Genomic DNA, 20,022 nt, shown 5'->3' on the forward strand with positions numbered 1-20,022 from the left:
TTGGGACTCACTGCACTTCCTGGGCTTGTATGTCTGTTTCCTTCATCAGGTTAGGGAATTTTTCAGTTATTATTTCTTCATATAGGTTCTTGATTCCTTGCTTTCTCTCTTCTCCTTCTGGTACTCCTCTGATGTGAATGTTGTTATGCTTGATGTTGTCCCAGAGGACTCTTAAACTATCTTCATAGTTATTTGGATTTGTTTGTTTGTTTGTTTTTTATTCTTTTTTCTTCTTGTTGTTCCAGTTGGGTGTTTTCTGCTACCTTGTCTTCTAAATCACTGATTTGATCCTCTACTTCATCTAATCTCCAGCTTCATTTTGAAGAATAGTTTTACTGGATATAGAATTCTTAACTGACAGTTATTTTTTTCTGCACTTTTGAAATGCCTCTCCACTTCCATGTGGCCTCCATTTTTTTCTGATGAAAATGCTGCTATTAATCATATTATTATTCTCCTGTATATGGTGAGTCACTTCCCTTGCTACTTCCAAGATTTTATCTTTGTCTTTAGTTGCCAGAAATTTGATGATATCTCTAGGTGTGGATCTCTTTGGGTTTATTCTATTTAAAATTTGTTGAGTTTCTTATATCTGTAGGTGAATGTTTTTTCATTACATGTGGGAAGTTTTTAGACATTGTATTTTCAATTTTTTTTTCTCTTTTCTCTCTTCTCCTTCTGGGACTCCCATTATGTATATGTTAGTACTCTTGATGGTACCCCTTAGATGTCTCAAACTCTGTTCTTTTTGCTTCATCTATTTTTCTTTTTGTTCTTCAGATTGATTATTCTCTGTTGATTTATTTTCAAGTTTGTTGATATTTTCTTTCACAAAATCAAATATGTGGTTGAGCCTCTCGTGAATATTTCGTTTCAACTGTATGTTTAATTCCAGATTTCCATTTTTAAATAAATTTTATCTTTTTATTGATATTCTCTATTAAGTGGCACATTGGTGTCATATTTTCATTATTTGAACATGTTTATAATAGCTGTTTTGAAAACTTTGTCTGTTAATCCAATACCTGGACTCACTCAGTGAGCGTCTATTAATTGATTTTTTTCTTGTTTCTCTGCATGTCTATTAAGTTTTGGATAAAAATTAAATATTTTAGTTATGTATTATTGCAAATGCTGAGTCAATTTTATTTTTCAAGGTTTTTGTTGTTTTTAGTATTTTTTTAGTAATTTGCATATACTTAAACAATGGAATATTTCAGCCCTATGGTTTACAGCAGCTGATGTCTCTTATCAACTTTTGTTTGTTTGTTTGTTTGCTTATCCTATCTGCATAGAGGTTTCCCTTTTGTCTGCATAGCTTAGTAGTCACCTGATGATTTTGGGGAGACATTGTTTTCAAGCCAATAAGACTTCCATCATCTGCCAAGTAATCTGTAGGTAGATTGAAGAATGCATTCAAAGTTGCTGCAAGTCTCACATCATTTTTTACTTTTTGCCATACTGCCTTAAGTTTTCCCTTCACTTGCATATGAGTACTTTCCCAAGCACTCATGGATATGTGGACAGCTTATCTCAACCTTTCTATGACTTTCTCATGTCCAGAATCTCCCAGTTACATTTTTAGGTGGTCTGTCACTCACCCCAACTTGGACTACAACCTCAAACTAGCAAAACTTCATGGTTTTTTTCTGTCTATTCCCAATGCAGTCTGCCATTACTAGCTGGCAAAGCCATGGGTTTTCTCCCTTTACTTCATATCAAATCCACCCCCACCTTTTCCGGCAGCAAAGCTGCTGGTTTTACATCTAGTGCATATTTGTAAAATTATAGTTTTTCCCAACTGAGGAGCAAGTGGGGAGAAGGAGGGAAGGAATGGTAGCAATCCCAGGCAGGAAAGGCCCCGGACTCATTGATTCTACCCAAACTGTAGCACATTTTCAAGAATTAACACTTCTCAATTTGATAATTCCTTTGCTCAGTTTTCAGGGTCCTGGAATAGTTGTTTTGTTTATTTTTGTATAGTTTTATATGTTGGGCTTTATTTGGTTGAAATAAATTGCCAACTCCTTTATATCATTATTATGGGAAATCCTTCACCAACTTATTTTTGTATCCTGTGATTTAGCAATTTTGATTAGTAATGTGTTGTACAATCAAATCTTGCTTAGACTAACCTACATGTTTACAAATTTCTTCGTCCTATGTCCTTATTCCTAAAGAATATCTTCCAATAGTTTTTTTCCCTCAGTAAATATGCAAAATGTTTTTAGATATATTTGCTAGACAATGTCTTTAATTTGTCCTTTGCTTGAATGATAGTTTAACAGGCTGCAGAATTTATCATTGGATATTCTATTTTTGCGTTTTGAAGACTTTATTTTCTTCCAGCGTCTACTGTTGCTGTTGAAAATTGAGAATCTGCTCTAATGTTTATTTCTTTATAACTAACCTATGTCTCTCTGGATTCTTTAACACTTTATTTTTGAATTTGGTTGTCTATAGTTTCTTACCATTGTGTCTAAGTATTTATTTTTATTTAATTCTTGTGAGAACTCATTTTGTTTCCAAATCAGTACAGAATTGATTATCGTTTTAATCAATTCTGTAAATTTTTTGTCAATTATCTTCTCAAATATTGTCTCTTCTTCACTCTTTCAGTTCTGTTTCTGGAACTACCATCATGTATTTTCCACCTTTTTCAAAATCTAAATATCTCATAATTTCCACCTCTTTTTTTTTTTTCTATGCTACACCCCAGGTAATTTCTTAATATCTACCAGTTTGCCACATTTCTCTCTTCAGCGGTATCTAATCTGCTGTTTAAGGTATCTGGTAATTTTTTTTTAATTTCAGTAACTTTTTTAGTTTCTTTCTAGATGTTCTCTTTGATTCTTTTATATTGCTTCTGGGTATTTCTTATGTCTTCAGTCTTTTTAAGTTGTTTGAGTTTCTTTGAAAATACATATTTTATATTAGTAGTATCTATCTAGTAGTTCTATTAGCTGAGATTTTTGGATATCTAATTTCATTCTTTGTTGTATTTATTAACTTTTGTTCATAGGGGGTTACTTTTTATTTTGTAAGGTTTTATTTTAACTTAAGATTCAGTAGGGCTTTATCTTTGGGAATTTATGCCATCTGGAGTCAGGAGTGTTTATTGGGATATTTTGAACTAACACCTACTAACTGCCTTAGGGATAGTTCCATGGGAAGATGATTTTTTTTTGGTAGGTATAGGGTTTAAGGGTTCCCAAACCATTCAAATCATATAAATTTGAGCCCTAAATATAAGGTAGTTGAGGCATATTTTGAATATTAATTCTCAGAGGTGATTTTATCGCTCAGAGATCAGACAAACTGCCTTTTCTTTTCTCTTTGTCAGTAGAATGTTTTCTGGTCCACTATTTTAGTAGGAGTGCAGTCCTTCCAGTGTTCATGGAATAACAGTAGTCAGTGGGAAAGGGACAAGAATCTTAGTTCTAACTTACTGCCTGAGTTTGTCAAAATCCTCCTTGTTAGTTCTATGCAGCCAAAAAGGAATCACAACTGAAAAATGTGCTTAAGCTATTTTAAGAACCTGAAAAAGCATTAGAAATTATGATTCACAGTAAATGAAGGTAGCCATTTAATTTGCAGATGGCAATTTACAGTGTAACTATCGGTCCTTTATAGAAATCTATGGATGCCCCTGTGAGTAGGGCCTTTCCTTAGTATCTAGCTGCCAGAAACAAGATGTCTACTACCTTGTCCTTACTCACTCTGACTACTTCCGCTTCCTACACACAGTCTAAGATACTTTATATTCTCCCAAAGACTAGGTTTACTTTCTTTTCACTCCCTTTAATAATTTATACCAAATATCAACTGAGTTGTCCTTTCAATGCAAAGATTTACTCTGCTCCTGTTAAAAAATTTGGCACCCTGTCAATGTGATTGTCAATAAATTTGACAATTCTTATCACAGCTATTCCTGATAGAAAAGCTACTTTAAAATATAAAATGAAAGCTCATTATAGTGCCGTGACGTTTTAGAGATGTAATATATTATGAGAAATGTTTATCACTTTAAAGGATTCATAGTTTTAAAATATTTTTTAAAATAAAAACTTTGTTTAAAACTTGTCCCATTAATTGACATGCACTTTGGAATATATGTTAAACAGATATTTCTTCAACCATACTAGCAAGTGACTTTAGCCTACGCTATATAGGACTGGCTATTAATATGATATTTAATAAAATAGAGGTCATCTTTTATATGTATATATCTATGTCTATGCAGATATATAGATATGTGTTTTTTTATGTTTCAGGAGTTTTCCTTTGTATGATATGGTGTGTAACCTGGTCAATCTCAGGCCGTGACAGTCTCCCTGGTGGAAATTTATTTGCACTGTTAATTATCTTTTGTAGTGCCATACTTGGGGGGCAGCTTTTGAAACTCATTAGAATACCTGCAGTGCCTCAACTTCCACCTCTTCTTGGTAAGGGTAGAATTAGCTTTCATTTCTCTGTATTGACTGTATGTAAATTATGAACATATTCTAGTTGGAATAGATATAATTTGGAAATATTTCAATGTAATATGATTTATATAACTTATTGATATATTATGTACTATATATGTATATATAGATCATTTATAGAAATACTTATTCTCTATATATACACACTGATTTTTTTCTGACATATTTTAAAATAATTTAAATATACTCAATATGGGATTCTTTTTTTACTAAATCTATTGGGGTGACATTGGTTAGTAAAATTATATAGGTTTCAAGTGTACCTTTCTACAATACAGGATTCTTATTACTTTATCATTTAATAGGATATTTTTACTTCATTTTAAATGTACTATAGAAAAGGAAAAAATTGGAAAAGACTGAGTTTTTCTGTAGATAACCTAATTCAAATACAATTACAAGATCCAAATATTAGTGACTAGGGCGCCAAAAGCCTTTATGGTTCTTGAGTAAGCTATGTGTATTCATGGCATCATCATCTTCCTGACCAGTGTTATAACCTATTTCTTCATCACCATTATTACACAAATCTCCAGCTGGAAAGAGGAAAATTGGTGGAAGAACTTCTATTAGAGGTGTCTCTAAGTATTAAATACACCCAAATATTTAGTACACTGTCAATAGAAATTATCTCTAACACCCGTTCTATGTCCGCAACACCCTTTCAGTACCTCCTAAGGATTCACTGAAACTTTTTTCCTCTTCTCCAAGAGTTTTACTCTTATCCTATCTTAGGCTATTTCTTTCCAACTATTTCAGGGACTGTGGCAAAGGTTTTTAATTGGTCTCTCCTCCAGTTTTACGTCTGTCTAATTCACCAAGACTCTCACATAGAAAATACAAAACTCATTATGTCACCTCCTGCCTAAAATTTTCCCATGGTGCCTTACTCTTCTAAAGCGGGTAGGCCTGCGGGGTGGGGCTAGCTATTCACAATCTGACCCTTCCTGCCCATGATGTGACTTCCATCCTTGCCCTTTATGTTCTAACAACACTGGATTACTTTTACCCCATTCAGATATGTCATTTCTTTATATATGCATCCTCCTCTACTTGTATATAACTTGCCTTTCACCAAAGTAATGAAAGACATACAGTGTTTGAAGAGGGGAAATGAAACATTTCTGTTTTCTCTCTTGAAAATTGAACTGACTTAAACATAGTTTATTTTCTTTTTTTTTTTTTAAAGGGATGTTACTGGCTGGTTTTATCATCAGGAATGTTCCATTCCTCAGTAAGCATGTCCGTATTAGTAACACGTGGTCTTCAACTTTAAGAAACATTGCCCTTACTGTTATACTAATACGAGCCGGACTTGGACTTGATACAGAGGTAGATTTCCAATTATACCTTGAGTAATGTTACTTTAAATATCAGAGGCTGGTAGAAAAGAAAAAGGTGAAGAATTTGTGTTATAGCTGTTTCAAATGGAGTCTTTAAGCAAAACTAAAATAATGAACAAAATTTTTGCAGAAATATTGTTGCCTTAGTTTCTCCTTCTTGTCATCATTATTACCGGTATAAAGAGAAATCACTGTGATCTCAAATCTCTGTTAGAGATAGCCTTTAATTATTTGCAGAGAGCTAAATGTCCCATATGCAGCATTTGTGTTTTTTGGGAGTTGTGGCTTATCTATGGAGAACTATTTACTTTTCAGTTAACAAAGGGTAAGGTCACCCCATAAAAGTTTTTTGCTTTTGTTCTGTTTTGTTATATTTTTTCAGAGAGATTAAGAATTTCAATAATATATATTTTTTATTTTTTATTAGTTTCAGGTGTACAAAGCAACATAATAGTTAGACATACACACCCCTCACAAAGTGATAACCCCCCCAATCTACTACTTCTATGGCATTGTATATAGCTATAACAATACCAGTGACTATATCCCCTATACTGTACTTTACGTCCCATGACTACATATATTATTTATTTATTTATTTATTTATTTTAATTATAGTTGACATTCAATACTATTTTTGTTTCATGAATTTTTTCCCACAGAAGTACTATGTTCCTGATTATCTTTGTATTGTAAAAGCTAATCTTTTATTTATAATATTTCCTAAAGTATTACTATCTAGAGATCACAATTCTATTTGGATTTTTAAAACATTCATGAGTATAACAGCTTCCCAAATAAATGTGGCAAATATAAGCCAAGTGGTAATAAAATATAAGCCTAGTGGTAATATCTCAAGAGGATAAATAATTATAGATGGTGATAATTTGTTATATTCCCTAGTAGAAAATTTGAACCAATGAGAAAATTTTAAAGTTCTCCCTTTTAGTTAATTGTGCAGTTTTTAAGTGGTTTTTCTCTTTTCTCGTGTTGATATTTTCTATTTATAATTATTAAGTTAATCAAACAGTTCATCTATAGACATTAAATTATGGAAATAAACCTATATTTTCATGATACAATTTACTAGGAAGATTAAGGAAGGTAGGATTTGTTATTTAATCACAGAGAAATGGATCTTTTTAATAAAATATAATGATGTTTTATAAAATATGAAATAGGTTATAATCCAATCTATGAAGACATATCAAATGAGCTGTATTAACATTTCAAACCTAGTAGAACAATCAGGGAGATTTAGTTTAGTAAAAGCTTATTACTCAAAGAAAAGGCTTTATATTTTAATATTTGCTTAAATCATTTTCTTTCTGATGATTATAAGTTTGTCTAAATATGACTGTGTTTATGTTTCAGGCTTTGAAGCATTTGAAGGGAGTTTGTTTAAGATTGTCTATGGGTCCGTGCCTCATGGAAGCGTGTTCGGCGGCTGTTATTTCCCACTTCCTTATGAATTTTCCCTGGCAATGGGCATTTCTATTAGGGTAACTTTTTTCATTTTTTCCTATGAAAATATCCAGTTAAGGATGCTTGGTTTAAAAATATTGATATGTTCAGAATATTGTATAGACAGGCTTCTCATTAGAATTCTTTTCACAGTGGTAAAAAACAAACAAACAAAAAAAAAAAACCTTAGAAATCAGTTGGTCAGAACTAGAGCCATGTTCTAAATCTACTATATCCTTGATAAACATGCATAGTCTCCAAATGTTTAATGCCCAAATAATTCACTTTATCAATTTATTACTTCCCTCCTGTATTGTAATCTATCTGTATTTTTTAACCTATATAATGGCCTTTTCCTTATACACTACATGTATGTATTATATATACATACAGTATATGAGAGAAATTTTGTATAGATATTATAACAACAAAAAAATAAAACAAACAAACAAATACTCTTCCCTATATCCAATGTCCTATCTATTATTTTCCACCACCCATGTCACTTTATGTCCAAATTCCTCAGTAAAACATTCTACAATCACTACTTCTGGATCCTGAACTTCTGTTCATTTTTCAGTTCATTTAACTTTTGCTTCCACTTATCTATTTCAATGAAATGTATAGGCAAGTTCACTAATTACATACTTACTGCTAAATTCAATGAATCTTTTAAATTAAATTTTATTGTAAGTACCCAAATGTATTTTACTTTTGAAAAATTAGAGCTTTACAAATAAAAGTCAAAGTCTTTTGACCATGCCTTCAAATCCTAATGCCTATACTCCAACCCAAAGTGACAACTTTTATGAATTTTATAGACCTTTAAAAATAACATCCTGGGGGCCGGCCGAGTGGCTCAGTTAGTTAAGAGCTCGCTCAAGAGTTTGAGCTCTGAGCAACAGCGGTTCGAGGCCCGGTGACTAAGCTGCCAATAGGTAGCAGGATGGCTCAGCTAAAATTAAATAAATAAAAAAGAAATAACATCCCAGGCTTCTAAATCTCCATAGAGAAAAGAGTATTATTTTGTATATTTTTATATAAATCATGTCTCCTATCTGTGATCAGCCTGTTCATATGCTTTGTCTACTTTTCTGTTGAGTTATTTTTCTTTCCTATTCATTATATCAATGCTTTGTCATAGGTATTATAATAAATATCTTATCCCAGTATTTAACTTTGCAGATGGTAACCTTTTCAGTCTAAAAAATGTATTTTATGATTTCTACCAGATAGAAGGGCCAATACATAAAAGCCTTTCACTTGACCTTGAAAATCAAAAAAAAAAAAAAAAGGCTGGGTGGGCATAGGGGTTGTATGCTTCTAACACACCAAAGGGCTTTTTAATATAATCAAATTTAACAATATTTCTCTTTATGTTTAATGCCTTTCTATGAGTCACTCAAAAGGTGCTTTATATATCATGGTCACAAATATATTCTTCTATAATTTATTCTTATTACTTTCAAGCTCAGTTTTTTTAAATTCTTTAAAATAGCTAGAATTTATTATGTGTGGGGATCTTGCAACATTCTTTTCCATGTGAATAGGTTGTTGTCTCAACAGCTACCATTTATGGACAATCCTTCCCTCCCTGCCCCCACTCTAAATGCAGATGTCAATTTTATCATGTAATTAATTCCATAGATTTGTTTCTACACTTTGTATTCTGTTTTCTTCCAGTCTACTTTCTCTATTTGTATGTCACTATTATACAGTTTTAGCTATTTTACCTTTATAAAAATAGTGTCTTTTTTACATTTACTTGATTTTTCATTCTGAGCTCTTATTCTCTCAAATGAATTTTAGAATCAGCTTGTCAAGCTCAGTGGAAAATCCTGAGAGATTTTTAATTGGCATAGCACTGAATTAATAAATTAATTTGAGGGAGAGATGACACATCTTTATAATATTGAGGATTTTTATCCACAAATGTGAAATGTCTCTCTAATTATTTGGGTGTTATCTGAAGTACAATATTTATGATTTTTATAAAGGTCTAGACCAACGGTTCTCAACTTTCACAGGGGTCGCCTAAGACCATCGGAAAACACATATTTTCGATGGTCTTAGGAACCGAGACACCACTCCTCTATCCATCTCCAGGCCCACATGCAGATATGCCTACATGTGAGTACCCGGTGACCCCTGTGAAAGCGTCGTTCGACGCCCAAAGGGGTCGTGACCCTCAGGTTGAGAACCGCTGGTCTAGACTATTTCGTAGTTTTGTTCTTAGGTATTCTGTGTTTTTTATTGATGTTGTTAATGAGATTTTTCATAACATTTTCTAATTAGTTTTTTAGGTGTATAAGAAAGCTACGAATTTTTTTTAAATCACTTTTCTTAAAATATAGTTTACATACAAAAATGAGCACCCATTTTGAATTAACATTTCAATCAGTTTTGACAATATTATATACCCATGTATCCACCTGCAAAACTGAGATGCAGTACATTTTCATTACTTCCCAAAATTCTCTTGTATCCCACCCCAATCAATTTCATACTGGCCCCAAGCAAACCATAATCTATTTTTGGTCACAATAGATCAGACTTTTTTAGAATTTTAAATAGATGGAATTATGTAGTATGCATTCTTTTGTTTCTGGCTTCTTTTGGTCGGCAAGTTGTTTTTGAGATGCATCCATATTATGACTAGTAGTTCATTCCATTTTATTGCAGAGTAGTATTTCATTGTGTGAATATACCGCCAGCTTCACCCACTTACTTGTTGGTGAATATTTGGATTGTTTCCAGTTTGGGACTATTTCAAACAAAGCTATGAACTTTTGCATTCAAGCCTTTGTATGGACATTAGTTTTCATTTATTAGGGAAATATCTAGGAATAGAATTGCTGGGACCTATGGTAAGATAATGTTTAATTTTACTAAAAAACTGCCATACAGTTTTCCAAAGTATTGTTGTATTTTATATTCCCACCAACAACGTATGAAATTCTAAGCCATCCATATCTTCTCCAATACTTGGTAGTGTCAATTTAATTTAAGCATTTTTTACTGGGCATATAGTGGTGTCAGATTGTGGTTTTATAGTTTTTCATCAAATTTGGAAATTTTTAAGCCATTATTTATTAAATATATTGTCCCCCTTCTCTTTCTTTCTTCTAGAACTACAATTAAACATGTTAACTGCTTGATATTAGTCTGTATAGGTCCCTGATACTCTATTAATTTTTTTCAGTTATGTTACTCTCTGTGCTTTATTTTGGATATATTCTATTCCTATGTCTTCAAACTAACTGATCTTTTCTTCTGTAGTGTTCAACTTTCTGTTAGTCTTATCCAGTGAAATTTTCAATTCAGATATTGTATTTTTTAATTATCATAAGCCATCATATATTTTTACATTTATCTTTCCAGCTTTATTGAGATATATTTGACATATAACATTGTGTAAGGTGTACAGTGTGTTGATTTGATACACTTATATATTGCAAAATGATTGCCGACGGTACATTAGTTAATGCCTCCATCTTGTAACATATTTTCCATTTCTTTTTTGTGGTGAGCACAGTTAAGATCTACTCTTTTAGCAACTTTCAAGTATGTATTTAATACAGTATTATTCACTATAATCACCATGCTGTACATTAAATTCCCCAAACCATAATCATCTTATAAGTAGGAGTTTATACTTTTTAGACCAATATCTTTTCATTTCCCCCACCCTCAGCCCCTACTAACCACATTGTACTCTTTGTTTCTATGAGTTCAGCTTTTTTAGATTCCATATATAAATGAGACCAGAAAGTGTTTGTCTTTCTCTGTCTGAGTTATTTCACTTAGTGTAATACTCTCAAGGTCTACCCATGTTGTCACAATGGCAGGATTTCCTTTTTCCTCATGGCTGAATACTATTGCATTGCATTCTTATATACCACATCTTCTTTATCCGTTCATCTGTCGACAGACATTTAGGTGGTTTCCATCAGCTATTGTGTCTTATTTCCAAAAGTTCCTTTTTGTTCTTTATTCTATCTTCCATTGTTTTTCCTCATGTTCACATTTTCCTTTAAATCCTTAACCATATGGAATATATTTATAACAACTGCTTTAACATACTAATCTGCCATTTCCAACATTGCTGTCATTTGTGGGTCTGTTTGTATTGACTGATTTCTGCCCCCCAACACCACCGCTGGTTATGGGTTACATTATCCCACCTCTTCATATGTCTAATGATCAGAAGCTAGACTAGATAGGTTTCACATTGTTGAATTCTGGATTTTGTTGGACTTTGTCCTAGATGGCAGTCATAAATTATTTGTGAATTAGTTGATCCTTTCAAGGCTTGTTTTTAAGATCTTTTAGGGGTTGTGTAAAGTAGCCTTACTGTAGAGCTAATTTAGTCCCTTTCAAAGGTGTGGCCCTTCTGTGTTTACTGAATGCCCTATGTGTTTGATAAGGTATCTCCACTCCAGCTAGTGGGAACTCAAAGGTTTCAACAGGCTTCTGTGAGCTCTGGAAATTACTCTTACTGCTCCTCAATAATCTTTCTTCAGGAGTTATGCTTGTCCAGCTTTGTGGGGTTTTTTACTCTATGCCTGCACTCCTTGGTATTCAACCAAAGATACAGGGAGCCCCTGACGCAAATTTCTGGAACTTTCTTTTTGTCATTCCCTCTTTCACTCTGTACTGAAAATTGTAGCTGCCTTGGCTTCCCCAAATTCCTCTCCTCAACTCAGCATGTTTGTTGTTCTTTGGTTGATTTCTCTCCACCACAGCCTTGAAATTGATCCCAAGCAAAACGCCTGGACAATGGTGATGTTTACTTCATTTGTTTCCCTTTTCTTATTTGTAACTGTCTGCTACCCAATGTCTGAGAATAGTTGTTACTTATATTTTTTCTGGTTTTCTAGGTGTGTTCACCAGAGCCTATATTCCTTCATGCCAGTAAGCAGATGTCCTGCTTTTGAGTTTTCAAAGTTGATCTTGTGTACAACTACCTTGCTAAATGTACATATTAGTGCTCTTATTAGTTCTTATATAAACATCCTGTCTTCGAATAAACTTATGTCTTTTCCTTTACCAGTATTTGTACTGTTATCTCTATTTTATTGTGTTTTATAGAACATCCAGTCAATGTTGAATATTAGTAGTAGAAAAAAAGAGACATTTCTAACTTTTTAATAATTTTAATGAGATTGTTTCTAATACTTCACCATTAATATCATCTTTACTGCAGGGTGGTAGTCAATTTTTAATATTATATCAAGGAAAGTTTCCTGTACTTCTTGTTTGTCAAGAAGTTCCCTTTTAATAAAAATAAAATTGGTATCATTTTTTTTCCTTTCAACCTGATAATGGTACAAATTATATAGGCAGAGTTTCCTAATGTAAAACCATCCATTCACTCACCTACTTGGGCAGCTTGTTTATTCTTTCAATAAGCTGATAGATTTAATTTGCTCATACTTACTTGGGATCATAAATGAAGCTATGGTTTTTTTCTTACGCTATCTTTGCCCTATTTATTATTATTATTATTATTATTATTATTATTATTATTATTATTACATTACTGCCTCAAACCCTTTCAGGTTAATATCATCTAGCATTTTAACACAAGCTTAATAATATCAATTCTCTTTCATTTCAGTTTTCTTTCTTTCCTTTTAAAATAAAGATAAGTGTTGAATACCCGTAATTTGTATCTCTCTTGCAGCAACTTCTGGATTCATTTTTCCTCTTATTTACATACTTTTGCCAAAATTGTTGTTAATGTGGGTCTTTGTGTGACATATCTTTTGAAGCCTTGTGTGCTTGCAAATGTCTTCATAATATTATGAAACCCTCAGATTTGAATGACATTTCACTGATTTTAAAATATTCAATGATTTTCCTTGAACTTTCAAAAACTATTCTTGATCTAACCTTGCTATTGAAAAGCCTGATGTCAATCTAATTCTTATTTTCTATAGATAATGTTTTTCTTTGGATGCTTTTAGAATTTTCTATTTGATTTTGTCAAATATTACTATAAATTATTTAGACATGGCTTATTCCTTACATCTACCGTGTGACCCTTTAAATCTAAGATTTTTGTCTTTAATTACAGGAATCTTATTTCCATTATTTCTTTGAGTATATCATCTTCTCTACTTTCACATATTTATCTTTCTAAGGCTCTTATCATCCATATATTGGCAAACCTGCTACCATCATATCTCTTACCTATTATTTTACATTTTCTAATTTTTTATCCTTTCCTACTAATTCCTGGAAGAGTTCTTCAATGTAATCTTTCAACTCACTACTTCAGTCCTCAGCTATATTCATTCTTTAGTTTATTCCAACTACTGTGATCTATAGTTTTACACTAATATTTTAACTTGCACTTTTTATATTTTCTGGTTTTGATTTACTTTGCTATTATCTTCATTTTAGTTGCTATGTTTATTATGCTTATTTTGAATTCTTTTTTCTTTTTTTAAATTTGTATTGGGGAATTGGGGGGATGGGAACAGTGCTAGGGAATTGGGGGAAGGGGAACAGACAAGTTGCTGTCGTTTTGTTCTTCAGTCTAGTTGTGGAGGACGTCGCTTCACCGGCCCAAGTTGGCACCATCATTGCACTCTTCCTGGGTGAGGCAGATCAGTCACCGGCTTCTGGACGGCCGCTCACTGCGGCTGCTAGCCACTCACGCTGGCTGCTGACCACACACGGTAGTCCATGGCAACCCACTGCCACAGGGGCTGCAGCCTACGCCTACACCGGCAACTCACGGCAGCCCAGCTCCAGGTTGAACTGTTGTTCAGCATCTTAGCTGTAGAGGGCAGTGTCACTGGCCCTCACATGTGGGATCCAAACTGGGGCCCTCTGGCATCCCAAGCCAGTTCTTAACCATCGCGCCACTCGGCCGGCCCTATTTTAAATTCTTAATCCATCTCTTCTAATACCTTAACATCTGATAAAATCCGTGCATTTTTTGCTTGTATGTATATCGAAGCTAAGTTATTAAGTCACAAAAATGATTATTATTATCTTCCTGGTGATTTTTTAAAAATCAATGTTAAGTATCCTTCTCACTCATTTTAATGCTTATCTGTCTTGAATTCTACTTTGTCAAGTATTAATGTCTGTCTTCCTGTTTTGTTTTAGACACTCTATTCAGAATGAATTTCTCCCTCCTTGAATTGTTAAATTTTCTATTAAAGTATAACTCATATACAGAAAAGTGTAAAGTGCATGAATGTACAGTTCAGTGATTACTCAAAAGGTGAATATTCATGTAACTGTCACCCAGATAAAGAAATAGTATAATGCCAGAATCTCCTAACCACTTCTATACTCCTCTCCACAAATAACCACTATACTAACTTCTAATATTATGATTTAGTTTTTCTGTTGTTATATTTTATATAAATAAAATCATACAGTATATTCTTTTCTGCCTATCTCTTTCATTCAATATTATGTTTAAGATTCACCCATATTATTGTGTGTAAATGTAGTTCATTAATTTTCTTTTTTGTATTGTACCACAGGTCCTCAAATAACGTTGTTTCATTCAACATCATTTTGTTATAATATTGATGAGATACTGTAGAAACTTAACTCTTGTTTTTGTCTCTCCTCAGTTCTCTTTTATCTCCTTTTTTTACTTCCCCCTCTAAAACTATTAAGTTTTCTTTATAATTTTCATCTGCTTGCCTTTTTGCAGTACACACTGGGAAATTTTTTCTCTGCTCACTTCTCTAGCATATTAACTCATTCTTCAGCTATGTTCATAGCACCTATTTATTATTTTTATTTTGGCAATTGATTGTTAATTTCTAAGAACTATAGTTAAAATGTTATGGACAGATGCAGTATACTTTCATGATTCTGAGGAGATTTAGTTATTCTGAAGTTATATTCTGGATACACACACACACACACATACATATACATACATACATATATATGGTGTGATCAAAACATATGGTGAATGTTTAAATTAAAAAATAATTTATTACAGTAAAAGACACATTGCCATTAATCCCCCTCAAAACACTCCCCCTTGCTTTGAACACACTTATCCTATCATTTTTGCCATTTTCTGAAGCAGTTCTGGAAGTCCTCTTTCGTGAGTGTCTTCAGTTGCTCTGTCATGGCTGCCTCCATGTCCTGAATCAATTCAAAACACTTACCTTTCATGGTCATTTTGACCTGGGGGAAGAACCAGAAGTTGGACGGTGCCAGATCCAGTTAATAAGGTGGATGAGGACACACCATAATATTTTTATTTGACAGAAATTGCCTACCAGAAGCAATGTGTGACACAGAGCATTGTCATGATGGAGGGTGAAGCCGTTTGCCCATTTCATGTTAATGTATTTTTTATGGTACACATTAAAACACACCTTCTCTCAACTGCAGCTCACACTCAACTGAATGCACTGAACAAGTTGAAACTTGTCACACACTGTTACTAAGGTTTTACACACTGCTTCCCATATTGAATACCCCTGCATTACCATGCGACTGGCAGGACAGTCAAAGAAAATGGCGGAAACACAGTTGTCATTTGAGGAGTACAAGACCATTTTGAAGTGGTATTTGAAATTCAAGAACGTTGTGGAAGTATGACAATGGAGGCATGAGTATGCAACAGAACCTCCAAGATGCCTAACAATTGCTTGCATTTGTGATAAGTTTGAGACACATGGTACTGTGTGAAGAGATTGAAACAACATGTGATACAAGTGGACACTTTGGTCAACATTGCTCAAGGAGTAGTTCACCATAATCAGAAGTGTCTGGACGCTGATGGTAACCACTTTGAGCACCTCTTACAATTGCAGAACTCAAACATGACTTGTATTCATCTTTGTTATCACTATATATTGAGTATTACAATTTTAATAGTTTTTTCCTTTCTTAAAATGTGTATACATTTTTTGGCACTGTGTGGTGTGTGTGTGTGTGTGTGTGTGTGTGTGTGTGTGTGTGTGTGTGTATCTTTCCTTATTTGTAAATTTATTCCATTTAATGAACGTGGTGCCTCAATTCAAAATGCTGGCTTTCCCCAAATATTTGATAATACTTTAATGGGTGTTCATTTTGTATTTGAAACTTCCTATTAACTTGTAATTGCTTTATCCATTTACTATTGCCTTTTTTCATGGAATAGGCAATTATGCTACCAAGCAGAGTACCTTAGAAGCTCAGGGTGACATTAAAATTCTTATGCAAGTGATTTACTGAGCGAGCTCTCAGTAGAAACCTCTGAGTGACGGAAGCCTGATAAGAATGTGGGAAAGCCAGTGGTTCCCAAATTTGCTATACATTAAAATCATCTGAAGAGCTTTAGGAAATCCTAACAATCAGGGGAGTAATGTCAACAAGATGGCAGAATATGAAGCCCCAGGCTCTTCTTTCCCATGGAGAAGCTGACTTAACAACATAAGGACCGGATTACCTTTGGGAGGATGCCAGAACCTTGAGAGATTATAGCATTCCATCCAAGCACAAGGCAAAACAAAGGCACACTGGAGCAATTAGGACATTTCATTGCACTTACCCATCATACCCTACCCTCCTTCATCAAAAACAAGGGGGAATTGGGAGAAAACTCCTAACTTGTGGCTTTTCCCTCAGGAGGAAAAGGAAAACGTGGAACATGTATCCTAAACTCTGGCCTTTTGAGGGGCTGCCCAAGGTACTGGTTTTTGTCTCACCTGACTTGGATTGCTGACAGAAAAGAGATTGGCACACTTTAGATGCTTGAGGTCCACTGAAAACAAAAACAAAACAAGTGGGTTGCTACAACTCCAGAGATATTTCAGTACTGCAGTTAGACACCTGGAGATGTTCCCTAGTAGAAAAAGGCAAAACTCTTCAGCTGGAGATAACACACCCAAGCCCAGAGAAGATGCATCCCAGAAAGGTTTCAGAGGCCCCCGGAATCTCTATCTTGACTGATTGGTGAAGGCCTTTCCCTAGTGAAGATAGTCCATAAAGACTGGGAGAAGTGACTGTTTTTCAAAATATCAAATTTCTACAAAATATAACAAGGCATCAAAGAATCGGGGAATTATGGCTCAATCAAAGGAACAAAATAAAACTCCAGAAACCAACCCTAAACAAATGAAAATGTATGAATTAAAAAACAAATAATTCAAAGTAACCATCATAAAAATGTCCAGTGAGCTAAAATAGAACACAGACATCTAAAATAAATCAGGTGCATGAGCAAAATGAGAATACCAACAAAGATGTAGAAACTATAAAAAAAAAAAATTCTTGAGCTGCAGTATACAATAACAAAATTGACAAAAAAAAAAAAAAGACTAGAGGGGATCAATAACAGACTGGATCAATCTGAAGAAAGAATCCATGAACTTGAAGACAGGTCATTTGAAATCAAGTCAGTAGAGCAAAAAGAAATAGGAAAGTGAAGAGATACTAAGGGAGTTATAGGATACACTTAAACAGACCAATCTACACATTATGGAAGTTCTAGTAGTGAAAGTGAGAGATAAATGCTCATAAAGCCTATTTGAAGAAATAATGGCCAAAAACTTCCAAATTTGAGAAAGGAAATGGACATGCAAATTCAAGAAGCTCAAAGAACTCCCACAAGACTAAACCAAAGAGACCTACACTGAGACATACTATACTCAAGCTGTCAAAAGTCACAGAAAGAGAGAATCTTAAAAGCAAGATAAAAGCAAGAGCTCCCATAAGGTAATTAGGTATCTCAGCAGAAACCTTGCAGGCCAGAATGAGCTGTGGTTGATATATTCAAAATGCTGAAGAAAAAAACCGTCAACCAAGAATATCGTAATCCAGCAAACCACAGGTATAAGCTTCATGACACTGAATTTTGCAATGATTTCTTGGATATGACACTGAAAGTGCAGGCAGAAAAAGCAAAAATAGGAAGATGAGACTACATAAAACTTAAAAACTTCTGTACAACAAAGAAAACACAAAGTCAAAAAGCACCACAGAATGGGAGAAAATAATTACAAAACATATATCTGAAAAAAGATCAGTATTCAGAACATATAAAGAATTCCAACTCAACAATAAAAATAAAAAAACCTGACTAACTAATGGTAATGGGATTGAATGGACATTTCCCCAAAGAAGGTATACAAATGGCCAACAAGCTGACACATGAAAGTGCTCGACATCTGTAATCATTAGAGTAATGCAAATCAAAACCATAATGAGATATCACCTCATACCCATTAGGATGGTCACTATTAAAAAAAACCTAGAAAATTACAAGTGCTGACACAGATATGGATAAATTGGAACCTTTGTGCACTGCTGTTAGGAATAAAATATGGAGCACAGTTTGAAGATTCCTCAAAAACACTGAAAATAGAATTACCATAAAATCAGTAATTCTACTTCTGGGTATATATCCAAAATAATTGAAAGCAGAATTTCAAAAAGATACTTGCACACCCATTATAGCATTATTCACAATAGCCAGAAGGTGGAAGCAGCCCAAATATCTATTGATAGATAAATAGATAAAGAAAATGTGGTATATACATATAATGGAATATTATTTACCTATAAAAGAAATCCTGTCACATTCTACAACATGGATGAACCTCGATGACATTATGCTGAGTGAAATAAGTCAGGACAAAAACTGTATGATTCCAAAGATATATCTAGAATAGTCAAAATCATGGTAACAAAGTAGAATGGTAGTTCCCAGGGGCTGCGTGAAAGGGAAATTTTACCACCTTTAAATAACATTCATTCAAAAGCAGAATTTTTATTCTTGAAGTTGTAAAGGTTAATATATTTGTTGTAAATTTCAATATAAAACACTGTTTTGTTAAAGGGATGTTTTAAAATTGGTTTTCACAGTCTTTCTCTCAGTTTTGTATTAGGTGCTGTCTCACCTGCTGTTGTTGTCCCTTCCATGCTATTTTTGCAAGAAAATGGATATGGTATTGAGAAAGGCATCCCAACCTTACTAATAGCTGCTAGCAGTTTGGATGATATCTTGGCTATCACTGGATTCAATACATGCTTCAGCATAGTCTTCTCCACAGGTAAAAAAGAAAATACAACCACTGCCATATCATTCATAGCTTCATTTTTGTTGTTGTTAGTTCTTTCAACAAGGTTTTTGGCTTTAGTTCTTCATTTATTAACCAAGACTTTTTAAAATTTAACATCTTTTTGTTCTTTGTAGAAATCTCATTCTAGACCAGGGAGGATATTTCAATGGGTGACAAAACCATTACTAAACAAATGATTTCATTTGAATAACCATATGTTTCAATTAATTTGATAACGTATATTATTAACATTTATCTGCTCATGTTGCTTTGGAATTTTATCAGTTTTCAATAGAAAATGTTAAGCAGCACTATTATTAGTACTACTAATATATTTAATAGCTACTTTTGAAATATATCTTTTGGCTATCATTATAAATAACTGGTTGTTCTACTATTAAGACAACTTAAATATGTAGAGCATGGACAACTGTGTGCCATTTTGGCTTTTTTTTTTTTTTTTTTTAGCTGAGCCATCCTGCCACCTGTTGGCAGCTCAGCAGCAGCTCAGCTCGAGCCAGGCATCAAACTGCTGTTGCTCAGAGCTCGTACTCTTGAGCAAGCTCTTAACCAACTGAGCCACTCGGCCAGCCCTTTTAGGGTTTTCTCTATANTTTTTAGCTGAGCCATCCTGCTACCTATTGGCAGCTTAGCTGCAGCTCAGCTCGAGCCAGGCATCAAACTGCTATT

The 20,022-nt window shown here is 33.7% G+C and overlaps 1 protein-coding gene across 1 annotated transcript in view; it reads left to right on the forward strand.

Annotated features, from left to right (window-relative positions):
- Positions 1 to 20,022, forward strand: part of LOC109372539 (sodium/hydrogen exchanger 9B1) — a 52,382-nt gene that overhangs the window by 20,541 nt on the left and 11,819 nt on the right. The window contains 4 exon segments of the mRNA XM_019625885.1: positions 4,275 to 4,445; positions 5,677 to 5,819; positions 7,205 to 7,332; positions 19,148 to 19,323. Coding sequence (XP_019481430.1) covers positions 4,275 to 4,445; positions 5,677 to 5,819; positions 7,205 to 7,332; positions 19,148 to 19,323 — 618 coding nt within the window.

This window comes from Hipposideros armiger, unplaced genomic scaffold, assembly GCF_001890085.2.
Source record: "Hipposideros armiger isolate ML-2016 unplaced genomic scaffold, ASM189008v1 scaffold_641, whole genome shotgun sequence".
NCBI classification, from domain to species: domain Eukaryota; kingdom Metazoa; phylum Chordata; class Mammalia; order Chiroptera; family Hipposideridae; genus Hipposideros; species Hipposideros armiger.